Consider the following 25,278-nt stretch of genomic DNA (forward strand, 5'->3'; position numbering starts at 1 on the left):
GAAGCACATAGTGTGTAAATGGCAGAATGTGGGATCATTCTAGAGCCATAGTGGCCTTGCTGAAGGTGGGCTTGGCTGTTCTTTTACTGAAGGAAAGAACAGTCAATACCTCTGCAGGAACACTGCTGGAGAGAATCCTGACGTGAGCACAAAGTTTCTGGGAAAAAGAAATTGGCAAACCTCACTGTCAACAATCACAAGGTGATCAACAGGAGAAAAGTACTCTGAGAAAGCACTGTTTTTTAATCTTCTTTGAAACAGAGCTGATTTCCCTAGACAAATGGATAGCTAAATTCATAAAATTATCTATGCATACCCTGCTGTCATCTTCCGTATTTGTAGACAGTAGGTTTTATTTTTTAAGTAAAGGAAATATAGAGATGCCATTATTCATGTGTTAGCAGTTGGAAAAATCTCTCTCCCCTTGCTTCTCTCTTGCTGTTATCAGCACACCTTATGATGAATTTGGGGAGTAGGTCAACAAATGTATCCATAAGAAAACTAATAAAAAAAAATGTTTACTGCTTCCTGGTGCTTGTTAGTGTGAAAAGATAATCAGTTGCTTCCTGATTCTTAGGAGAAGGAAACAAAAGGTCTCTTCCTCAGCAGAAGGGGAGTTCTTTGCCTTAGCCAAATGTACCTGGGGAATGGGAACATTAACTTATAGGGGCAGACATGCATCACCATCACTGCCCCTTACCCCCACACATGCTGCCTGGGCAACTAACTCCTCATCTCAAGGCCCATCTAGATTCTTATCCCCAAAGAGGGGAAAGTTAAGCCTCCCTTGGGACTGTTGGGGTGGGCGTTGGGGGTGGAGAGGACCAGGCATGAGCTGGCTGGGTGACAGCACCCCATATTTCATGTAACCATGTCTGCCCACCACAAACTGGGCTGAGAATTCACATTTATTCACATGTGTTACGGTCGTTGTTCTCTTCCAACACACCCTCTCGAGCCCCAGAGTGGTAAACACCCTTCTTTCAAACCCACAGAAGCCCTTTGACATACTTCCAGTTATATTTGGAGGTGTTCGGCAGCTCAACGCAAGTTTTTGCATATTTTGAAAAATTAATCTATTGGAATACTCCATCCTGGGGCTCCTCAGGGAGTCCAGCAGGAGTTGAAGTAGCTAATGGAGGCTTTCTGTCCATGGAGACCTGGGGCACTGGGTCCAGCCCCAGCTAGGTCATGAGGCCAATGGGAAAGGACTTGTGTAGAGCAATCCGGGCAGCCCAGGAGAAAGACTGGAAACCACAATCTACCCACAGGACTCAATGAGATGAAGGGCAAAAATAAGTAGGTTATAAAACAAATTGTACAGTGTAATCCCGTTAAAACTGCAAACTGTATGTGTCATATTGATATATTTTGAAAAAATATCGGAAGGAAATATATCAAAAATCAGAAGTTTGAGCCTTTCTTTCCTGACTGCTAGGAATACAGGTGATTTTCAATTGTTTGTGATGCAGACCTATTTTTTCCCACATTTTCTCCATTAAGCACGTACTGTTGTCATAATGAGAAAAAAAAAAGCGAGCGTTTAAAAAAATTGCAGATGATCCACATCAGCCTATGAATTGGAAGAGTGCTACTAATGAGCCAAGTGAGTCCTGTGAGAACAGAGTCATTCTCATAATCCAGTCAAGAAATGGGCAGACGACACGAACAGACATTTCTCCAAAGAAGACATACAAATGGCCAACAGACACATGAAAAAATGCTCACCATCACTTGGCATCAGGGAAATACAAATCAAAACCACAATGAGATACCACCTCACACCAGTCAGAATGGCTAAAATTAACAATTCAGGAAACAACAGATGTTGACAAAGATGCAGAGAAAAGGAAACCCTCTTTTTTTTAAAATTTTTTATTGTGTTATGTAAGTCACCATACAGTACATCCTTAGTTTTTGATGTCGTGTTCCCTCTTACACTGCTGGTGGGAATGCAGACTGGTGCAGCCACTCTGGAAAACAGTTTGGAGGTTCCTCAAAAGTTAAAAATAGAGCTACCCTATGACCCAGCAATCACACTACTAGGTATTTACCCAAAGGACACAAACAGAGTGATCCAAAGGGGCACATGGACCCCAATGTTTAGAGCAGCAATGTCCACAATAGCCAAAATATGGAAAGAGCCTAGATGTCCATCGACAGATGAATGGATAAAGAAGATGTGGTACACACAAACACACACACATACACACACACACACGCGAATATTACTTGACCATCAAAAAGAATGAAATCTTGCCATTTGCAATGAGTGGATCGAACTAGAGGGTATTATGCTAAATGAAATAAGTCAGAGAAAGACAAATATATGATTTCACTCATGTGGAGTTTAAGAAACAAAACAGATGAACATAGGGAAAGGGAAGGAAAAATAAGACAAAATCAGAGAGGGAGACAATCTGTAAGGGACTCTTAACTATAGGAAACAAACTAAGGGTTGCTGGAAGGGAGGTGGGGGGGACGGGGGGGGGGGTGATGGGCAGTAAGGAGGGCACTTGATGTAATGAGCACTAGGTGTTACATGCAACTGGTGAATCATTAAATTCTACCTCTGAAACTAATAATATACTATATGTTAAGTAATTGATTTAAAAAAACGAAAAAGAAGGGGTGCCTGAGTAGCTTAGCCATTAAGCGTCTGCCTTCAGCTCAGGTCATGATCCCAGGGTCCTGGGATCGAGCCCCGCATCAGGCTCCCTGCTCCATTGGGACCCTGCTTCTCCCTCTCACACTCCCCTTGCTTGTGTTCCCTCTCTCGCTGTCTCTCTCTGTAAAATAAATAAATAAAATCTTAAAATTAAATAAATAAACGAAAAAGAACAGAGTCATTCTCTAAGCCCTCTTGTACCTCTCACATGGCTTTCCTGTAACCAAGAGAATGAAGCTTTAAAAGTGCATCATCAGACACTTAGTCATTAGACCACTGAATCTACCTTTGTAGAGAGTAGACTAAGGTGGTTCTGAAGAGGGAAGACACAGGCAGCTTTCTCTTTCCCCTAGTCTCGAGAGGGACATCTATCCTTTTAACCACTTCCATCCTCGCCTGGAGATTCAGGGAGCAGTAAGCTACAAACCAAAGTCAATAGCAAGGGAATGGGGATTTGGAGAAATTGGCCTGGTCAGATACCAACTGGTCTGATGTAGGGTGAAGCTCAGGGACATTCTGCGGATGAGGCAAATAAGGCCCCCATACCAGCTCTGCCACCACCTAGCCTTCTGGGCAAGTTAATTAGCCTCATGTGGCCTCATGTTCCTCATCTGTGTAGGAGTCTTCTCTTTTGTCTCCAAGAAACCATTGTTGAAGTTTCACAGAACGTTGACTTCTCAGAACAGGATTGGAAAAAATTGCAACTGGAAATCAGAACAAAAACAAATCATCCTAGCTTGGGAAACATGCAATGGAAATAAAGTGGGTTTGCCTTTACTTCTGCTTAAAATGAAAGAAAACCAAACACCCCACCCTCACACATACTCTGGATGCAATTGTAGAATTGTACAATTACTGTGATGTTTCAGAGCAAAGCCAGAATGCCAGAATCTTCTGAACCTCCATTGTCCAGTATGGTAGCCACATGCAGCTTCTGGAGGGTGGCTAGTCCCAACTGAGATGTGCTATCAGTATAAAATACACCCTAGATTTCAAAGATTCAGTGTGAAGGGAAAGTAACATAACTCATTCATGTTTTGCATTGATTATATGTTGACCTAATAATATTTTGTATGTAATGAATTAAAAGTAATTTCACCTGTTACTTTTTACTTTAAGCGTGCCCCACTAAAAAAAAATTTTAAATTACTTACGTGGTTAGCATTCTATTTCTATTAGGCAGTGTTGATCTGGAAAACAGATTTTCTTTCTGGGGATAGGCTTGACCTGAATGTTCTTCCAGGTGCCATGTGACATGATGATAGAACTGTGTGATGCAAGAGCTGAAGTTATTTATGCCCCGCCACCCCTGGCCCTCACTGGGTTATGGTAGCTTTGATGTGAGCCACCAAGTCTTCCTTCTTCCTTCCTCCCCCCCTTCCTCTTCTTTCTTGCTGTTTCCTCTCTTTGTAAGATCATCTATGCCAAAGTGCCTGCTGGTCCTGAGCTCTAATAGGAGTGAGGTGTCGGTCAGATAATTAGCTGCTGTTATACTTCACTCATCATTAGCAACTGATTTACTGGGAAAGCTTTACTCCAGGTAAAATCATTACCTGCCAGCGTGATGTGACTTGTGGAGACAAGCTTTGTCTGCCCGGAATACTTCCAGTGTTCTTTAAGTAACATTGCTCTGGTTTTTCTTTGCAAAACTGATCGTCTTTGCTTGTGTCAGTTGCGGTGCCCTATACTCTTCCCCTCCCCACTGGACATTCAGGAGAATTCAGCTCTCTTTCCCAGGACTTGAGCCTTAAGAGGAATGACACACCATGGGAGTGGAGGTAGATCTAAGCTATCCATATATCACTGATCACTCCTGCTACTGGGTTCTTACAGCTGCCTTGATACTGGGCCTGATTGATTTTCAATTCTTCCTTCAATCTGATGAGCTACCCAATAGTCTTGAAATAACTTCCCTTTGCATTTGAGATTTGCAGAGTCATTTTCCATTCTTTGCAGCCACAGCCCTCCTCTGTGTTATTATGCTGATTCAGCAAGACCGTGAAATCCTGTAAAAAGTATTTAAGAACCTTTATCCCTGGCTACAAATATTAGTATCACCAGGAATAGATTGGAATAAAGAGACGAATTGGTTGAAAAGCAGCCATCAGCTTTGTCTTTGTAAGAAGCTACCATCGTGCTGTTCTCTGGCTTTCTCCATTGATCATGGAGCTGAGTCCCACCAGTTTTTGCAGACCTCACCTCCTTGCCCTTGCCGGGGGCGGGGCTGAGCTCTGGGAAATGGGAGTTTAAAGGAATGGGATGGCCTGGCTCTCCCCAACCTTTCACTTGTAAACATTACTACAGTGAGTTTTCACTGGAGCTGTCCCTTGTGAAACCGTTTTGATGTCGTGCCTAAAGCTGCACATCTCTGAATTATCTTTAAAGTACTTGCTAAATTTTAACAGCGGAGAAGCAACTGTTTTCTCATGACATGTATATGCAACTTCAACTATTTTCATTATTCAGGGAGAATACTGGTGGCTTCATCTGATTCATTGAGCTAAAGGGCGGGCTTTCTTTCTTCCCAAAGGGTACCCAGTTTTCCTCTTATTTGGAGGTTTTAAAGACATGGTCATGGTCTCTCCTTAATTCTAATTGTTACTCAGTATAAATCTTTGTAGCATTTTATGATGGGAAGAGGAGAAACTTCATGTAAGTTTTGCAGCCGTGAGCAGTGGATTTGCTGTTACTAAAATATCTTACATTTACAAAATAAGTTAGCAAGAAATCGTTTCTTCATGAGCTCTATACGCGTATGTTCTGTTTTTGTTAGAAAGGTTGGTGCCAGCCAGAGAAGAAGGACTCGGGTAAATATAACTCCCTTCATGTGTGCAACCAAAAGACTAAAGTAATATTCATTTACATAGAATTGTTTATTGGTTGCATACTTAGTTTCAAGCACTAAACTAGGGTTTTGCATTTATTATTTCATTTGTTTTTCACAACCCTGAGAGTTAGATATCATTATCCCAGTTTTAAAAAGAAGGAGGCTGAAAACCAAAATAATTAGGTGTTCTGACTATAGTCACTTAGCTAGGAAGTGGCAGATCAAGGTTTCAAAGCCCAAAACAGTATATGAATTCAACCCACATTTAATTCTATTAGATCCTGTTTCTTTGCTATTATTTTTACCATTTAATAAAATTCATTTTAGTAAAAAAAAATAATAATAAGGCTTTTAACTTTAACCAAACATAACCTTGTTCTTATGTTAACCCTTCAGTAACATGAAACAAGAGTTAAAGAGACAGACGCCTCAAGAGTAAGTACCTTAAACCAACAAGTGGTATATTAGGTACTGCTTTTAAAAACTTAACTCCAGTTCCCACTCGTGAGAATAAAGCTGTGGCGGTAGGAAGCCATTGTCCTCTATCTGGCACAGACACCATAGACTTGACATATTCTGCCAGGTCCTGCTGCCTGAAGTTTCTGGGTCCAGGGATAACCATTATAACCCCCTCCAGACATTCTGTGACTTACTGGCTGTCTTCCTTCCAGATACAATCTGAACATACTTTACCTCTAGGTTCGTGTTGCTATGTTTCTCCCTGAGCTACGCGAACGTTGACCTTACCAATTCTACAGATTTCCACCACCCCACAGGTTTCTAAACTTCTCATGACTAGATCCCATCCTTCAGCAACTACATTATCTTATTATTCTCTGACTTGCCATCCAGGATAAACCACTTCCCAGAGAAGTGGCACTAACTTGTGACTTTTAAACAAACACCTAAAAGAATGTGAAATACAAGATGAGGTTATATGGTTATTTCCTAAAAATGTCATGGATGGGTTTATCCTACTATTCTGTATGGTTATTTCCTTGTAAATTCATGGATGGGTCTGGCACCTCCGAGGATGGCCATTTCTCGTCTCACCCGCTGCTCCAGCATCTCTCAGAGGTTAGTTTGTGACACTGCATCTGAGACCATCCCACAGAAACGGCGATCACTGCCTGTCAGGTCCACTCTCAGTTCTGCAGTTCCTAGTTACAGGAGGGGAGAAGGGGCAGTTCATTTCCTTCTCACAACTTTAACATGCCCTGTCCATCCTCAAGCCAGCAACAGCAAGTCTACCATCTACTTCTTAAGTCTTCAGTGCTTACTGTGGGGGGTGGGAGGGTGGAGGTGGGGAAAAGACTGAGTGAAAAACAGATTTCACAGAAAAGTTTATATATGATCTAGAAGGAGAATAGAGGAAGGCAAAAAGTATAAGGGTTTGAGTCAAAGAATGGGATGAATGGTTTTCGTCAGTGCTGTTCTCTCTGCTTCTGAACCTTTTATTTAAAAAAAAAATTTGGACAATAAAAAAAAATTCCTGAAACAACGAAACAAATATTATACTATGCCCCATAGTACTTTTCCATATGTTTTTCCAATTTTATGAAGCTGATGAAATTGAAAATTTAAATTTTTTTTAAGTTTTTAAAGGAAGCATGGATCACTGCTCTGAAATACCAAGCACAGAACATCCGTAGTCCTGTAGCTAGACATTCCATTTAAAATCATTAACCAAAAATTTCCAAAAGCCAAATGAATTGAGCCCCAAACATCCCTCAGTATAACTGGAAAATAACCACTTGACTGGCTATTGAAAAGGAAGAACATGGAAACCCTGTGGTTCCATGGAAAGAAAACTAAGATTATCCCATAGTGGAGGCCAACAGTGGGTAGCATGTGTTCTGAAAAATTTCTAAGCCAAATAACCCCTACCCTTTTCACTTCATGGATAGTAAATGTAGGTGACTATCTGGATCCAGTCCTGACTTCTCAGGTTTCTGGCTTTGTGACCTGGGGGAGAATGTTTATTCTCTTTCAGTCAGTTCTCTCAACTATAAAAATGGGCATAATCATATTTGTTGTAAGGATTGAGCAGAATAAGTGTATAAATGAGCTAGTTTAGACCCTATTTTCTCTTAATTTGAGATCTTTAATACTTGTGTTTGAAAAGAGCCCTGATTTTAACTAGAAATATCATTGGAGCCAACTCTTGGGCTGAGATGAGAACTCCAAGCAGACTTCCCATCACATGCCTGTCAAATTTTCAAAGCCAGGAGCCACTCAGATACTGAATTTTATTTTCCTGGACAGAAGTGGAGAGTTACTCTTACCTCCTAGGGTTTTGCGAGGAGTAGAACATAAACTTGGTTAAGCACCTGGCACTGTACAGCATTGACACAGTACGCGTGAGTGTGTCCTGTTGAAGAGATTGTTGACAGCCACGGGGTCATGGGGATAGTCTCCTAAATTGTGTACTGAAATCATCATTGTTTTAGCTCTCATATTTAGATTTACAGTCCAGCTGAAATTGACTTTTGTTTATGGTATAAGAAAGAATTCATAGTAACTATTGGTTTTAAGGTCAAGCCAACAAGGTTACTCAAGACCAGCTCATTCTTAGTGGACTCTTCTTGATCCATGGGACTCTGTCATGTCCTTCACCCTCCAAGATTACCGGGTTCCACTGCACTGTCTTCTTTCCTTCCTGCTGCTTGTGCTGGTTCTCTTTCCTGCTCTTCAAGTCAATCTCCTTTATGAACAGACACACCCAGCCAGGTAAAAGATTGCTTCTCTGTCTTCCTGAAGCCTGCATCCTTCATAAAGGACAGTCTTGGAGAATCTCTAAAAGGTGAGAGCACGTGGGAATAGCCACAGCACACCCTGCCCCTCTTCCAAATCCTTTGTTTGTATAAGCCTGGCAGGAAAGGATGAGGGATGAGACTGAGACAGCAGAGACAGCTTGGACACTTCTATGAGGATCCGGCATCTACCTCTAGTTGAACTGTGATGCCTCTTTTCCCTCAGCTTTGGGGGTCCTGTTTATCAATTCTTAGATAACCGGACAAGTTCCACAGACCCAACATCTCATCTCACAAGGGCAGGCATTCAGGGGAGAAGGGGGACCACAGGGAGGGAACTGGGGTCCAAACAGATGTGGTGGACACTTGACAATTTTACCTGAGGCTTTATTTAGAGAAAGGATGGGTGCTGGCGCCCCCTGCAGTACAGACTTCCTGGTACCCAGGAGAACATCAGTGATGCAGACTGCGACATTCAGCGTGAATATCTTACAAGGAGCTCTCTGCCACCTCTCAAAATTAAAAAAAAAAAAAAATTAAAACAAAAGTTGCCACAGCTGAGCAGCTGGCGATAACGTTCATTAAAAACAACTAAAGCAGCCTGTGTGTTGTCAGAGAGCCACATGGCACCTGGAAAAATAGCATTCCGATATTTTAGGGGGGAAAAATAAAACAAAAGTTAAAAGGAAAAAGAAAAGAACTCTTCTATCTCGAAAGACACAGATTTTCCCAATTCTGAGAATGTGAATTACAGCCAACTTATAAAGTCCTTTGAAATTAACAGGTTGTATTAGCAGAGCTGATACAGCCTTATCTGCAAGTGAGCAAGAACAGCCCCATCATGATGGAAAAACAAAACAAAAAACTTCCAAAGCATGTTATGACCTGAGACAGAAAAATTAAGGTCTTTGCACAATATTGGCTCAGAATGAGCCCATCGTATATTTTTGTGAGAAATTCGGAAGTCAGATTTTCTTGTGTAGCAGAACATATAACATAGGGATTTCAGAGCTGTGGATGGCCAGGACTTTTACAAAGAAGCAGGAAATGTTCAGGAAAGCAGGAAATAAGAGTAATGAAGATGTACAGAGAAGTAAAAGTGGGGACTGGAGGTGGACAGAGAAAGAGTCTCAGGATCTTTCCAGTTTTGAATTCCAAACCTGTTGAAGTCCAGCTGCTTTCCATTCTATGTGCTATGAGGTATATTCAAGTTGGTTTTATAGCCACTTTTTAAATAAGCTGACTGGAGTTGGGTTCTCTTGCTTTGTACCAAGAATCCTAACAACTGCAGCGAATGTTAGGACATGGCTGAGTGAGTAGAGGGGTCATTCTCCAGACACAGGACACCACATCACCAACAAAGCTCACTCTTGTCCCAAGGGTGCTGACTTGTTAGACAAAATCCCTGAACATCAAGTTATACACCCAAGAAATACATCAGGCTGGATGTGTTTTGCCTGTGGAGAAAATGGAAGATAGACCTGAGCTGGCCTCTCAAAACAGCCAGGTTGTGTGATTTAACTACTCCATTGCACAGAAGGCCATGTGACCTGGGGCCATCAGAACAGGCCTAGTCTAATTTGCTAACAGCAACCTAGATATTTCACAGTGCCCCTTTACAAATTTATGCTCATCGGAACTCAGAGTAACACAGCTTAAACTGTTTTCCAGATCCAGTTTTTCCAGTGTTCCAGTTATGAGATGTTTTTACTACATGAGTCACAGGGCCAAAGGAGCAATTACTTTTCATCTGGATTTATAAAACCCTAAATGATGCTAACATCAAGCACCACATTGTTAATTCTGTGCAGTCTAAGTACACTTTTTAAGTTACATTTTTTAAATTATATGACCTTTAGCAAATTAATTAAACTCTCTGGACCTCTGTATACTTTTCTGTAAAACAGATTTGATATGTATTGCTTCATGATTATTGTGAATATTAAATTTACCAATATAGAGTGCTTAGCACAGTGCCTGGCACATGGTAGGTGCTAAACAAATATGAGTTTCTGGTATTATTACTAGAAGTATCTGGCGGCCTCTGTTGACTTGATTCCAGAGGCTGATGAGCTCCTCTTTGCCTAAAAATATTTGATGCCACTGTAGCCATTAGCAATTCATCACTCTGGATTGTCAAATAATCTCTTCCGTAATGCAGAAAATTCTAGTAAGAAATAGGAAAGACTACCTAATGGTTATTCAAGCCTTTTCTAAAATAGTTTTCAACGTAGATCATTTCTTTCTAATATATTTTAATGAAAAGAAAGATGAGTTTAACCAATAGACTTTTGAGAGAGGTACGGATTCGAAGAATTGACATGGTGGTGGGCGGATCCCTAATTCCCCCATAGTCACCAGGCAGATGAGCTAGTCGCCTCAGAGATGCTCAGAGCTCCAAAATCTTAAGAACAGGTGCCTCCGTATTAGGTACGTGGATTTTTTCTGCCATCTAGTGGTCAACTTTTGAGGACAGTTGCCTTTATGTGAGCAAAAAAGGCGTCGTCCCACCCTGGATATGCACAAGAATCTCCCTGGCTTCTATGAGTTTGATTATCATGATTTCACAGGTGTGCATCCATGTCCAAACTCATCAAATCTTAGACGTTTAATATGTGCAGGATTTATGTATCCGTTATACTTTAATAAAGGCCCTTAAAGCAGTAGCAGTTGCCAGGCATCTTCTTCAGCTTACTCTTTCCAGGGGCTGAGACCCTACATGAGGTGGAAAGAAACACAAAGGCCTGGTCTTCAGGGAGGTTTGAGCCCCAGACTGGCTATCCAAAGACCAGTTACCTTAGCCGTCTGTTCTTTACGTGGGCTCAGGCCTGCCACTTCTCTCTCCCAACCCACCTTCTCATCTATCAGATGGGTCACACTGACTGGTTCTTGCTAGCTCTAATAATTTGGTGTTCTAGTGTCTCTCAGATTGCAAATATTTGTTTAAAACGTATCTGTACTTCATTAATAAAACTAAATCGAGGAGAAAGTATAACATTTAGACAATTTACTGATTTACCATTCCTTGGAACAGCTCAGTGATAAGGTGGGGTAAGTGTAATGTAAAGATGACATCATCTTTCTCTTGGGGAAGCTCTTCCTATTTAGTTGCTGTGTGAAGACCGTATGAATTACTGAATCATTTAAAGTCTGTAAGTAAAATGCAAAGAGCAATGAGCAGGTGGCTTGTTTTTAATACTCAGATATTTCTTGATGAATGCTAGAACAGCTAATCACACCAGCAATACACAGTTATTTATTCATGTGTTGGATTTACTTAACCTAGACTTTTCCATTTGCCGCACACAGCACTGGCTTAATCCCTTCCAAAAAGGACTACCATATAATTTTTAACATTTTACCCACTTCTAAAATCTCTCCTTTCCCTTCATCATTATTTTATTCAATGATTAAGAAAGAGGAATCTGAAAATAATCAACTCTGAAGGTCCCACTGTCTTCCCATTGCTGCTGTTATTGAGTCCAAACCTACATTTTGCCATCAAAGCATTCTTTGGACCCTAGAAGGGACATTTGTTTATCATTTCCTCAGCATTCCTACCTCCCACCAGCTGCAGCACCCTGGATTTTATTCGGGATAGTATTCCCTGCTATGGGTTTAGTAGCCTTGACTTCACTTCCAAGGCCAGAGTAAATCTTTATTGATTAGGCCACTCTAAATGACCCTTCTTCTGGCCACAGTGGTTCAGGGGTGGACCCATGATCCAACCCAAGTCAATGAGATTTATGGAGAGACTTCTGAGAGATAGACTCCTTTTGACCCTTTTGGACATAAGCAGGACATATATAGCCAAAGAAACTGCTGAAGCCATCTTGGACCAAGAGGAAAGAAACTGCTAGAAACTTGTGAGCTCTAACAAAGAAGAGCAAGAAATGGAGAAAGAAATTGAATCCTGGTCAGATCATTGGAGCCCTGGACCAAGTCTCACCTGAAACTAGTCCTTCCTTTCTCTTCAATTAACCAACAAAGCACATTTATTATTTAAGGCAGCTTGAATTGGGTTTTCTGCCTTTTGAATCAATAATAAGGACACCAACAATAATAATAATTCATAAGTCATATCAGCCCCATGCAAACTTTCCATACATTTGGCACAAGTCCTCATAGACTTTTTCTTCGCAATTTTACCAGCCTGAAGGAGAATATTCAGGCTGAAGGGACAGTGTAGGTGAAGGCCAGAAGTGCTCATGGGGTTCTGGGGGTGCTGACTTGGTTGTTAAAGGTTGGGGGAGAAGCCAGAGGAAAGTGAAACCTCACGAGGACAGACCTGAGTCACTTTGGGACTAACTACTATTACCATTAACTAGGAGAAGAAATGAGTTGGGAGAAAGGAAACAAAGTTCAGTTTGGAACAATTTGGATTTGAGGAGAATTATCCAACTGAGCCTCAGAGGTTGTTGACTACCATCCCAACGTTGGTGTCTACCATCACCAGGAATCTGGCAGGTCCTTGAAGACATGGACTGTGTGCTCTTCATCTTCCATCTATCCCCCCAAAGCCCTCAACGACTATGTGCTCAATTAATGAAGAAATAAATGAAAGCTGAATTATCCAAAAATAATTACAGAACTGTTAAGTCCCAGTGTCTTCTGTGGGCCTGATGCTTATGTTTATCAAAAATTCCAGGAAGTTCTGTGATGTCTTGCAGTGGGAATGATAGGCTGTCAGTGGAAGTGCTAGCACGAACACTGTATCTTGAAGATGTAGGTGGAAGAGAGGGAAGGAGTGGGGTAGGCTGGGAGAGGAGCTTGAGGCAGGTGCTCGTGCCTCCCTGCCTAATTTGACAATACCACTATATTATGCAGAATTATATCACTGTTTCAAAGAATTGGAGCACCAGAGTGAAACAACTGGTTTCACTCAAGGGAAACCATCCTTCATCTCTCCTTCTGTTTCAACAAAGGGACCCCACCTCACCTGAAAACCCAAGACCCATCACAATGACCGGAGAAGCAGAGGATACCAGGAAGGGATTTTGCTCAGAGAAAGAGGTCACAGAAAATTAAACCAAAAAAGGGGTTCCTAATTGCAACTTTCTACCTTCCTTCAGCTGAATCAGGAGACCGTTTGGTGTGTCTATTAAAATCCAGGGAATAGGAAATGAGGCAGCTGGTGATGTTTTGTGCCTCTTTTTCTGATTACATACAAGATGGAGAAAAAGAAGAGGGAACTTTGAGCCATTCTGATAAACACATCCAGAAGCTAATTGCATTGTTTTGTGCCTGTACCTCTAAAGGAATTTTTTCAGAGAAAAAGTTAACAAAGAAAATTTCTACTTAAAAAGAGGAAGAGTCTAACTCCCGTAATTGTTTCCAATTTAAGAAAAAAAATATCTTCAAAAGGAAAGTGTTACTTCTAAGCTAGTTGTTCCATATGCATTTTAAAAAGAAAATATGGCACAACCTGAAGCAGCTTTCTGTCAGCTATTGGGGATTTGCATGAGAATGATCAAAGGGGCCTTTTCCCTCTGTCTGAGATATATAAACTCTTATCAGTCTCCTCTTAAAAGGCTCTCTGGGTGTAAGCAGTTACTCCTCTATCATAACTGTTTACTCTTACAGGCAATATAACTCTCATGGCTGGTTTTATGAATTTCTTAGCTGTCTGCAAGGAAGTACTTTGAAACATTAGAAAATCCATTCAAATCTTATTTAACTGGCAGCAGGTGACTTGGAAATGATTTTGTGCTCCTTGTTTTCTAATTCTTTGAAGAGTGATGATGCTGAGTGGCTTCATTACTTCCACAGGGAAACAGATCTGGGATCCAGGGGCCTATGAAAATGGAGGCACCCACCCATCACTATTAGGCAATTTACATCTTCTGAGTTTTTGGTGACCAGATTGTGTTTATCCAAAGGAATAACAAGATGATTGTGGCCTTGCATTCTAACCTGGCAGTTCTGAGAATTGCTCATGTTTTTGCATTTTAATATGAGCACTAGAGTAGAGCAGAGCTGGTGTGGAATGGTGGATAAGGCTTGGAATTGGATGCCATGAAGTCTAGAGATGCAGATTCCAATGTGTCTTGACTAAATGATTTAACCTTTCTAAGTTTCTGTTTACCTTATCTCTAAAATAGGATGGTTATATCCATTCTAAAGGAGTGCTGAGATTTAAATGAGATAATATATCTCGCATATCTCCTGTACATGATACACAGTATTGGTTCCATGAATAGCAATTCTTATGGGGCTGAGGGGGGGAGCACAGGGGAAGGGGAAGTTGCTACTGGTAGCGGTATTGTTATAGGGCTTTAAATATTCAACCAATGGAAGAAAACATTTAAGCAGGATATTCCATTCCAAATTATCCATGATGCTTGCAAAGGGTTACAGTAGGAATAGTTAACATAAATGATATGAAATTGCCATTTTTCAATGTGGGATATTTTTATTGTTTTAATTTTATTTTATTAAAGTTGATAGATGCTCATTTTCAAATATTTAAATGATAACAGTTGTATAAAGTGGGAAATGAAAGTCCCTTATCATTTTATACCTTTCTGCTGTGAGATATGGTAATGATCCTTTCAAATTTGTCTGTGTGAACATATAAAAATAGTGCTAGAACAAAATAATGGATTTTTCACTTAATAAGATTTCATCTTGATGTGATGGTAGACCATTTTATCTCTAGGTCCTTATCTTTGGGGTGGAACCCACTGAGAACTTTAGATTTTTGGTCCAGTTTATAAGCCACTAGCAAATGAGGTTTTCACGTTGCTCTAACAGGGGCTCTGAGTTGTCTATTATTAAATAATGTCTGACAATATCAGTATTCCTGTTGAACTTTAGCAGTAAAGTAATGACTTTCATTGAGGGATAATTTCAAAAAGTTAAAAACAGAACTTATATAAACATATGATAAGGACATGCCGAGAATTCAGTTCACTTTCTTAATAAATGAAGGAATCAATCAAATGATATAAAGCAGAATTCAAGGAACAGAAATTTAGAGTCATTCAAAGGAATGCTGAAGTGAATTTGCTAATAGATACAAAACTGGTTAATGCCCTTTAGGACCATAACCTGAAACCTTTGGAGTTTAGATTTCTGATCAGACAGAAATCTACAACTGAACATATAAAATCATACTGTTAGTGCTCCCATCAAATAATAAAGAACAAAGTCAAACACAGATGCATCCTCTGAGATAATTAAATAATCCTTGGATGAGACCTTTTAATGATGACCTAGTATGACTTTAAAAAGGGTATGTTGTCATCTTTTCCTTTATTTCTAAGTTTTAGATGTTAATTATTCTTAAAAGTTATTTATACTTGTTCTTGGTTGTTATGGTCATGTGTCCCTGTTATCTTGACCCACAAAATCTTTTCACCTTCTGTGTCTTTGATTTCCTTTTTATGTCTTTCATAATTTAAAAAAAAATCTTTTATAAAGAAATAATACCTTAATTTTTTTTCGCTTGCTCTTTTTATCTTATAGCAATGGGGAGACTGGTTCGTTGTCACCAGCAGGTCAATTTTATCTTCCATTCTAGAGCTGATTTCACCAAAATGTATTGATTAACTATTAAAACTCCTGTTCTCTTACTATTCTTTGCATGTTTCCCTGAATTTCAAGCTTAGAATAAATTCCTCCATGCTCTGTCCTACCCCTCAAGGCCATATAAGGTATCTCTTATGTGTCCTAATGCACTTGTCACACTATTATGATACATTTCCCAGCCACCTACCACCCACACCTTCTATTAACTTGGAGTCCTTAAAGTCAAAGACTGTCTTTGTAACAAAGACTGTTTAAGTAACACTTGAATCAAGGAATGACATATGGACACTATTCTTATAGTCAGTGAAACAAATGTAAAATTAAAAATTAGAAATAAATTCAAAACATCCTTCATCTCTCCTTCATACTTTTCTTTTAATTATTCTACCAAACTTTTTTTGTCAGACATTTTAAACATCTTAAACTCTACACCTTTTAATGTATTAATTAGTACTTTTGCCTTTCCTCAAGACTCATTGCTCTTGTCTAAGTGAAATAATTGCAAAATGGTCAAGTTCTGAGTTTCCCAGCTCAAAGTCGAGCTTAGCTGTTCAAAACCAGCTTTACTGACTGTTAACAAAGATTTCATTTTGCTCTATATCTAATAGCTATGAAACATATATTTCCACTGTAGGAAAAAAAATGTAGCACATCATTCTTAATTTTTTAGAAAAGAACTGAATCAAAGAGTTCCTTATCATAAAGCAATTTCATGGTGAAACTAAAACTAGTTCTAGATATTCAAACTAGTGGGTGAAACATGAGATGCTACAGTGACAAGTTGAAGTATATTGCCCAGCCTATGTCCCTGTTCATTTTTGACCCAAGATAACATGGTAAATGGGAATAAGCAATGATTGACTTTGTTTAGATAATATTTGTAATGCCTATAAGGTGATTTAAGACCCGATTATTAGGTGAGTCAAGAGTAACACTTAAAACACGGGGCAATCTCTGGGTGCCTGAGTGGCTCAGTTGGTTAAGCGTCTGATTCTTGATTTCAGCTCAGGTCCTCATCTCAGGGATCTGCCTCATCAGGGAGTCTGCTCTCTTCCTCTCCCTCTGCTCCTGCCCTGGCTTGCACACATTCTCTCTCCCTCTCTCTCTTTCTCTCTCAAATAAATCTTAAAAAATAAACAAACAGACCAACGAAAAGCCACTGGGCAATCTCACATTGCCATAATGAGAATTGAAAGATGCTACAAAGTTGAAGAAGCATAAAGTCAGCCTTCCCTTATTAATGTTACTATCGCCGGCAGCTAACATATGAGTGCACAGCAAATGCCTGTTAATGCTCCTGCTCTCTCTTTACTGTGAGAGGCGTTCTCCGCATCCCCATCTACCAGGTCTTATACACAAACTGACCAAGCAAGAAGGAGCACTATTTCTAAGATAAGTTGGAAAGATCAGAATAGGGTCTCTTCTTCCCCTCTTTCAGAAGATTAATGGGAATCAGTAAAAAAATGGAGAATATTGATTAAACCAGAAAGTTGTCTTTTTAAAAGGGCAATCAGATTGACAACTCAGTGGGTACATTATCAAGGAAAAATGAGAAAGTGTGCAGATTACTATTATCTGGAATGATAAAAGGACATCACTACAGATCTTACAGAAATAAAAATAAAATTACAGAAGATTATGAAGAACTTTATGCCAATAAATTTGTAAGTTTAGGTAAATTGGACAAATTTCCTGAAAGATAAAAATTTCCAAAATATACACAACCACAAATAAGGGTGCCTGGGTGGCCCAGTTTAAGCATCTGCCTTCAGCTCAGGTCATGATCTCAGGGTCCTGGGATTGAGCCCCACATAAGGCTCCCTGCTAAACAGGGGGTCTGCTTGTCCTTGTGTCCCTCCCCCCGCTCTAGTGCTCTCACTCTCTCTCTCTCTCTAATAAATAAATAAAATCTTTGAGAAAAAAAAAACAAAAATTTCAATACCATTGTATTGGTGAAAGAAATTGACTTTGTTTACTGAATTTTTCTTACAATCCAAATAAACTTTGCTTTCCTGGTTAACCTAACAAACTTTTAAGGCAAAAATAATACATTCGTTTACAAAGTCTTTAAGAAAAAAAGAAGAGAAATAAGTCTTTTCTTAAGTCATTTTATCAGTGAGAAATTATAACACTAAAATCAAAGAAAATACAAATACACACAGACACACACACCCTGTAACATCAGTATTTCTCAGGGCATATACACAAATTCCACAAGAAAATATTAGTAAACCAAATCCAGCAATGTAAAAAAGTTGATTTATCCTTATGAAAACCAAATAATGTAGTTTACTACATTAACCAAGTAAATAGTTAGAATTTATTTAACTGTATAAGTAGATGCAGAAAAATAGGAAAATTCAACAATTATTCTTGATAATACCTCTCAGCAGCATAGCAATAGAAGAGAACATTTGTTAACCTGTTAAAGAATGTGTTATAACACTTTTCAACATACTTCATACTTAGTGGTGAAAGACTGAATGATTTCTCAACATCAGCAACAGGGTAAAGATTTCTGTTCTTATCCCTACTAGTCTTCGTTGTAACAAAAGTTCTAGTTACTGTATAAGGCAATGCAAAGGAATAAAAATCACATTGATTAGAAAGGAATAAGAAAAATAGTCTTTATTCATGGATGACATAACCTTGTATTTAAAATTTCTAAAGAAATCTAAAGAAAAGCTACTATAACCGATAAGTGAATTTAGCTATGTTGCAGGGATAAGAACAATGTACAAAATTCACTTGTACTCATTTTTATATGACAGGAACAATTACAAATTGAAATTAAAAATTAATATCTACTATAATAGGGTAAAAAGAAATTTAACAAAATATGTGCCAGACTCTTAACACTACAAAAGATTATAGAGAGAAATTTAAAATGGTATAAGTAGAGAGAGATGCTTATGGTTTGAAAGGCTCAATATTGGTGTCAGTTTTCCTTAAAATCATCTCTAGATTCAGATCAATTCCAATCAAAAGCCTAGCAGGCATTTTTGTAGATACCGTCAAGCAGTATCTAAATTGTATATGCAGTGGGCTCTACATGCAGTGGAAATAGCCAAGGTGGCTTTGAAAAAGAATGCATTTGAAAGAATAACACTACAAAATTTCAAGTATATCATAAAGCTACAGTAACAAAATATGGTATTAGCATGAGAATCCTTATGTAGGTACTGGAAGAAAATATCTAGAGACAAACTCACACATTTAGAGGGAGCTGATTTTCAACAAAGAGCCCAGGGTAATACAGTAGAGAAAATGGGTCTTTTCAAGAGATTATGCCAGAACAATTGATGTTATATGGAAAATAATTAACTTTTATTCTGTCCCCCGACTACACACAAACATTACCTTGAAATGGATCACAGACCTAAGTGTAAAAGATTCTGCCTACAACTTCTAGAGGAAAACGAAACACTTTTGCAACGTTGGCACAGACAAATAATTCCTGTATTAGAACAGCAACAACAACAAAACAAAACCAAAATGAAAACAAAAACAAAAAACCATGAAGGGTTTAAAAAATAATTAAAACAAAATGTTTGTTATTCAGAAGACACTATAAGGAAGAAAAAGAAGCCAGACAAAAGAAAATAGTGAATATTTCATGCAATAAAGTTGAAAAATAAAACGATTAACTTGAAATACAGCAGTGTGGTTGCATTTGCCTGGAGGTGATAGTCCAATGAAGAGCCTCACAAAGCATAAAAAGATGGTGTGTCTGGTGGAGCTCGGATTTTCTATATCCCTGGGTAGGAAAATGCATGTGTGTGTGTGAGAGAGAGAGAGAGAGGGAGAGACCCCTAGGTAGTCAATATAATGCCCCTCCAAAAAGAACCACATCTGATACTTGGAACCTGTAAATGTTATATTAAATGCCAAAGGAGAATTAATGACACAAATAGAATTAAGTTTGTTAATCAGCTTGCTTAAAAATAAAGAGATTATCCTGGCTTACCAGAGTGGAGCTAGTGTAATCACAAAGATCCTTTAAATGTGGGGAAAGAAGGCAGAAAAGTCAGTGTCAGACATTGTGATGGGAGAAAGGCTTGACTTGCCGTTGCCAGCTTGGAAGCTGGAAAGACATCATGAGATCAAACCTGGGGGCAACCTCTCGCATTGGAAAAAGCAAAAAATTACAAGGAAAAAATTCTTCTCTAGAAAAATATTAAAATATCTAGAACATATTGAGTTATGTATTAAAATCTCTGTAATGTGGTACTGATGAAGGAAGGGACAAATTGAATAGAAAATCATTATATAGTCTCAAATGCGTGTGCAAATTTAGTATATGATAAAGGTGACATCTCAGTTAAGTATGGAAAAAGACACCTTTGTAATGGAATATTGAGTTAATTAGATAGCCGTAAGGACAAAAATAAAATTGTGTTCACGCATCATACTCATACTAAGAGAAATCCCAAATGGGTTAGAGATCTAAGTATAGAAAGTGAAATGATGGAAAGAACCGTGGTAAAATCTTTTAATGCCTGTTAGTAGTGGAAGCCTTTGCTAACTATGACTCAAATTCCAGATGCAGTTAATCAAAATATTGTTAAACTGATTATATATTTTTTAACTTGAGGAATAAAATGTTTTATGAGAAAAATAATTACAATTATACCATGAAGAGTTAATATGTTTAATATACAGTTTCTAAAAGTAGAGAAACAGTAATAACCCTGTAGGAAAAATAGGATGATATGGACAAGTCACAGAAAAAGAGTGCAAAGGGCCCTTACTGCAATCCTATAGAAATCGCTTGTAAAGACACATTTTTATGTCTGAATTATCCAAAGCAATCTACACATTTAATGCAATCCCTATTAAAATACTAACACCGTTTTTCACAAAACTAGAACAAACAGTCCTGAAATTTTTAGGGAGCCATAGAAGACCCAGAATAGCCAAACCAGTGTTGAAAAAGAAAAGCACAGTTGGAGGTATCACAATTCCGGATGTCAGGTTATATTACAAAGCTTTAGTAATCAAAACAGTATGGTACTGGCACAAAAACAGGCACATAGATCAACGGAACAGAATAGAAAATCCAGAAATAAACCCACAGTTATATGGTCAGTTAATCTTCTACAAAGCAAGAAGAAATATACAGTGGGGAAAAGACAGTCTCTTCACAAATGGTATTGGGAAAACTGGAGAGCAACATGCAAAAGAATGAAACTGGACCACTTGTATACACCAGACACAAAAACGAATTCAAAATGGATTAACAACCTAAATGTGACAGTGTAAAAGTCCTAGAAGAGAGCACAAGCCATAATTTCTCTGACATTGGCCATAACAACATCTTTCTAGATAGGTCTCCTGAGGCAAGGGAAACAAAAGCAAATAAACTACTGGGACTACAACAAAATAAAAAGCTTCTGCACAGCAAAAGAAACAATCAATGAAAGTAAAAGGCAGCCTATGGAATGGGAGAAGATACTTGCAAACAACATATCTGATAAAGGTATAGTATCCAAAATATGTAAAGAACTTATCAAACTCAACACCCCAAAATCAAATAATCCAATTAAAAAATAGGGGCAGAAGACAAACAAACATTTCTCCAAAGAAGACATATAGATGGCCGACAGACACATGGAAAGATGCTCATCATCGCTTATCATCAGGGAAATGTGAATCAAAACTACAATGAGGTATCACCTCACACCTGTCAGAATGGCTAAAATCAACAACACAGAAACAACAGGTGTTGACGAGGACGTGGAGAAAGAGGAGAAACGCTCTTGGGCTGTTGGTGGGAATGCAAACTGGAGCAGCCACTGTGGAAGACAGTATGAAGGTTCCTCAAAAAGTTAAAGATAGACGTACCCTACAAACCAATTGCACTATTAGGTATTTACCCATGAAATACAGAAACACTAATTCAGAGGGATACATGCACCCCTGTGTATAGCAGCATTATTTACAATCGCCAAGGTAACAGAAGCAGCCCATGTATCCATCAGTTGAATGGATAAAGAGGACATCTCTCTCTCTCTCTCTCTCTCTCTCTCTCTCTCTCTCTCTCTCACACACACACACACACACAATTGAATATTATTCAGCCACAACCAAGAATGAAATCTTGCCATTTGCAACAACATGGATGGAGTAGAGAGTAAAATGCTAAGCAAAATAAGTCAGAGAAAGACAAATACCATATATTTCACTCATATGTAGAATTTAAGAAACAAAACAAGTGAGCAAAGGAGCGGGGGGAAGAGAAACAAACCAAGAAACAGACTCTTAACCCTAGAGAACAAACTGATGGTTACCAGAAGGGGGGGGTGGGGGGATGGGTGAAATTGGAGATGGGGAGTAAGTAGTACGCTTGTGATGAGCACCGGGTGACTAAAATAAAAACTTAAAAAATAAAAATGAAAAAAACTTTGAAAATAAAGACACATTTTTAAATATAAGAAAAGATGTATTTCAGCAGAAAACTGTTGAAAGAACCAATAATTAGGAAATTATTGGGTAATCCAGGGCCTTGCAACACAGAGTATTTCACAACTGTATAGAGAATAAGGAATATATGCTACTATGGTGTCATCATAGAGTATGCCCTAGATTAGAAATGGCAGGACGACAAAAGCTGTATGTCGTGTGCCACAGTAGATGTGCTGGTTCTGTGCTTACAGGTGTTTCAATTAAAAGAGCAATAGGAGGATGAACCTCAGCACAGTGCGTGGAAGTGTGGGGGTGGGTAGCAGAGAATAGAGCTGTGGGAAAGGAATAGAAGTTAATGACTGAGTGAATTTGGTTTGGTAGATTTGGTGTTGCAGGTGATTTTGTTTTCTCAAAATCCTAAGGCAAATTTAAGTTGTAGAAAGCCCCAAATATACTTTTGAGTAATAAAACAAAGGAGTCTGTTGGTTTTCTAGGGCTGCCATGACAAAGTACCACAGACTGGTTTGAATGACAGAAACTTATTTCCTCACAGTTCTGGAGCATAGAAGTCAGAGATGAGGGAGGCAGCAGGGCTGTTTTATTCTGAGAGTTATCTCCTTCATTTATAGATGGCCACCCTCTGCTTTTGTCTTCACATGGTCTTCCTTCTATGTGTGTCTGTGTCCTGATCTCTTTTTATAAAGATACCAATCATATCAGATTAGAGACCTCATTTTATTTAATTCCCTCTTTAAAGACCTGTCTGTAAATACAGTCACATTCTGAGGGCCTGTGGTTAGGACTTCAACATGGAAATTTTAGAGGGACACAGCTCAGCCCAAAATACTATCTAGGAATGGGTCAGTTTGGTGGCTGTTTGAATAACCACACAGAAAGCGATTCCAAGTGACAGGTGCACCCAGTAATCACACTGTATCATCCTGGTTGATACGCCTGAAAGATGAAAAATGCAGATGAAAGAAAAATGATTTCTAACTAACTAGTACACCCAGTAATCAAATTGTTCCTCCCTGGTGGATATGCCCCAGGGCAAAAAGGCAATGCAGATGGCTATTTATCCTTCCTGGTGCTAGGTTTGCCGCAGAAGCTGTGGTACCCCTCGGCTTGGACTGACAGAGGTAAGGCATTTTAGATGCAGGGCATAGACTTCATGCATCTGGTCCACGAGATCATGGGAACCGGACCCAAACTTTCTCAGGTCCTTAAACATTAAGGGAGGTAGACAGTCATCCACAGTCATCCCAGTTTCTGTCTAGAGGTGGATGGGGGAGCTGGGTTAGAAGAAGTTCGTGCTGTAATTCATGCCCTATGTCCTGTAGGACCCACCATGGATCCTGCATTCTTGCTGGCCTTTCCTTTGCTCCTGACCCTGTCAACACCTTACAATGCTTGTCGCTGTAAAATTCAGCACCCTCAGACATATTACTGTATGTCGGACGTTGGTGAGTCTAGGGAGACACCAGAGAACTCTCCACCAAGGAGTTCTCACCCTGGGGTAGCTCTGGTGATCTGAGCAATGTCTCCATGAGACTTTGGATGGGGAAATCCTAAATCAGTGAACCTAGGGGCCTCTGACCCATTTCTTCCTCCTCCCAGTCATATTAGCTGATATACTAGGACCAGCAAACAACACCAGGACAAAACGAGGTTTCAGAGTGAATGTCATTAAGGTAAACTCAGTACCTTCTTTCTTCTTACCTTCTTTCATCAAAATAAACAAGACCGTCCAATTTGCTCTTGCTGAGTTAGGTGGTCTCCGGAGCCTAGCAGCTTCTATGAAAACTTAAGGTCATAGCCCCTCTTTGTCTCCCATCACAGGTACTCAAGGCTCCCCAGGGTACCCCAAGAATCCATGAGATCTACTCACCTATCAGTTGGGGGGCCTGTGGTTACAGGGTGAGGACCAGCCAACAATCACTATTACTTATTGCAGGTGAGCATCCCTGTCCACATAGAGCCCCTCGGCCTTGCTACCACCCCCTGAAAGAACCCCCTGACTTCTGCAGCCAGCACCACCAAGGACCACGGGCCCCTTCTCCATGATCTGACACACTCTTCCTGGGGAAATGTTGGACCCTCATTCATGGCTGACTCTACCAGCCTCAGGAGTTTCAGACCCTCTGGGCTTAATTCGCAGAGGACCTGCATGCCTGCTGTGCTAACTCAGGCCGTGCTCACCCATCACTGCAGGCTATCTGAAGCGGGGGATGTTGCACTTCACAAGATGCCATCTGGTCTATTTCTGGTACCGGCTCACCAGAGAGCAGAAGCTAGGTTTCGAGGCAGTGTACAGAACAGGATGCAAATGTGAAGTGAGTAGCCACCTAAGTGGTTTTTCTCTGCAGCCCAGGCACTGCTCTTGTCCCATGTCCTTGTTAACAGATCTTTCTCCCTTGCAGTCTCCCTTTCTGGATGATCCCTGCTCCTTCACCTTCCTTCCATTTGGCCCTGACCTCTTCTCACTGTTTCTGTCCTGTCCTCGCCTCCTTCATTCTTCCCTTCAGCTTCTCCTTGTGCCCAGACCCCTCTTGTTCTTCTCTGTCCAGGATAGAGGGTATAGACAAGAGCTGAGCAATCCTATATCTCCCTCCACCCCTAGATTCAGCCCTGCCTCATCTGCAGGCATAACTGCCCTCAACCTGACTTCGGAGAGTGTGTATGGAAACAAAAGAACTGTGACTACGAAATATGGGAGGGAAACCTTTCCTCGTACTCCATGTGTGTCCCCTCCATGGTTGGGTCTTGCGAATGGACCCGTATCCAGAAGAACTATCAATACCAAACCCCAACTCCAGCGGCCTCTCTCTTCACTCAGACCAAAATGATGTATCAGGGCTCTAATAGTGTTTCCTAACCTGGCTGATGTTAACAGAATGGAGTTACTTTTTTACACCTCCTTTCAATTGTACACTTCAGTTTTGTTATACTTTCTGTAAGTAGTGTATGCATCAATAAAACTTATAAAAATAAAGCCCAAATTGATAAACCCCACCCTGGTGACAAATTGCCTTGATCTTCTCAGTTCTTCAGTCGTGTTCTATTTCTTATTCTTTCAGAAACCTCATGCAAGACCC

The 25,278-nt window shown here is 39.7% G+C and overlaps 1 protein-coding gene across 1 annotated transcript in view; it reads left to right on the plus strand.

Annotated features, from left to right (window-relative positions):
- Positions 1 to 25,058, plus strand: part of LOC109491272 (metalloproteinase inhibitor 1-like) — a 30,458-nt gene extending 5,400 nt beyond the window's left edge. Inside the window, exons 2-4 of the mRNA XM_034639041.1 lie at positions 24,023 to 24,137; positions 24,395 to 24,516; positions 24,804 to 25,058. Of these exons, the coding sequence (XP_034494932.1) occupies positions 24,023 to 24,137; positions 24,395 to 24,516; positions 24,804 to 25,058 (492 nt within the window). The remainder of the gene's footprint in view (positions 1 to 24,022; positions 24,138 to 24,394; positions 24,517 to 24,803) is intronic.
- The last annotated feature ends 220 nt before the right edge of the window (positions 25,059 to 25,278 follow it).

This window comes from Ailuropoda melanoleuca, chromosome 12 (assembly GCF_002007445.2).
Source record: "Ailuropoda melanoleuca isolate Jingjing chromosome 12, ASM200744v2, whole genome shotgun sequence".
NCBI classification, from domain to species: domain Eukaryota; kingdom Metazoa; phylum Chordata; class Mammalia; order Carnivora; family Ursidae; genus Ailuropoda; species Ailuropoda melanoleuca.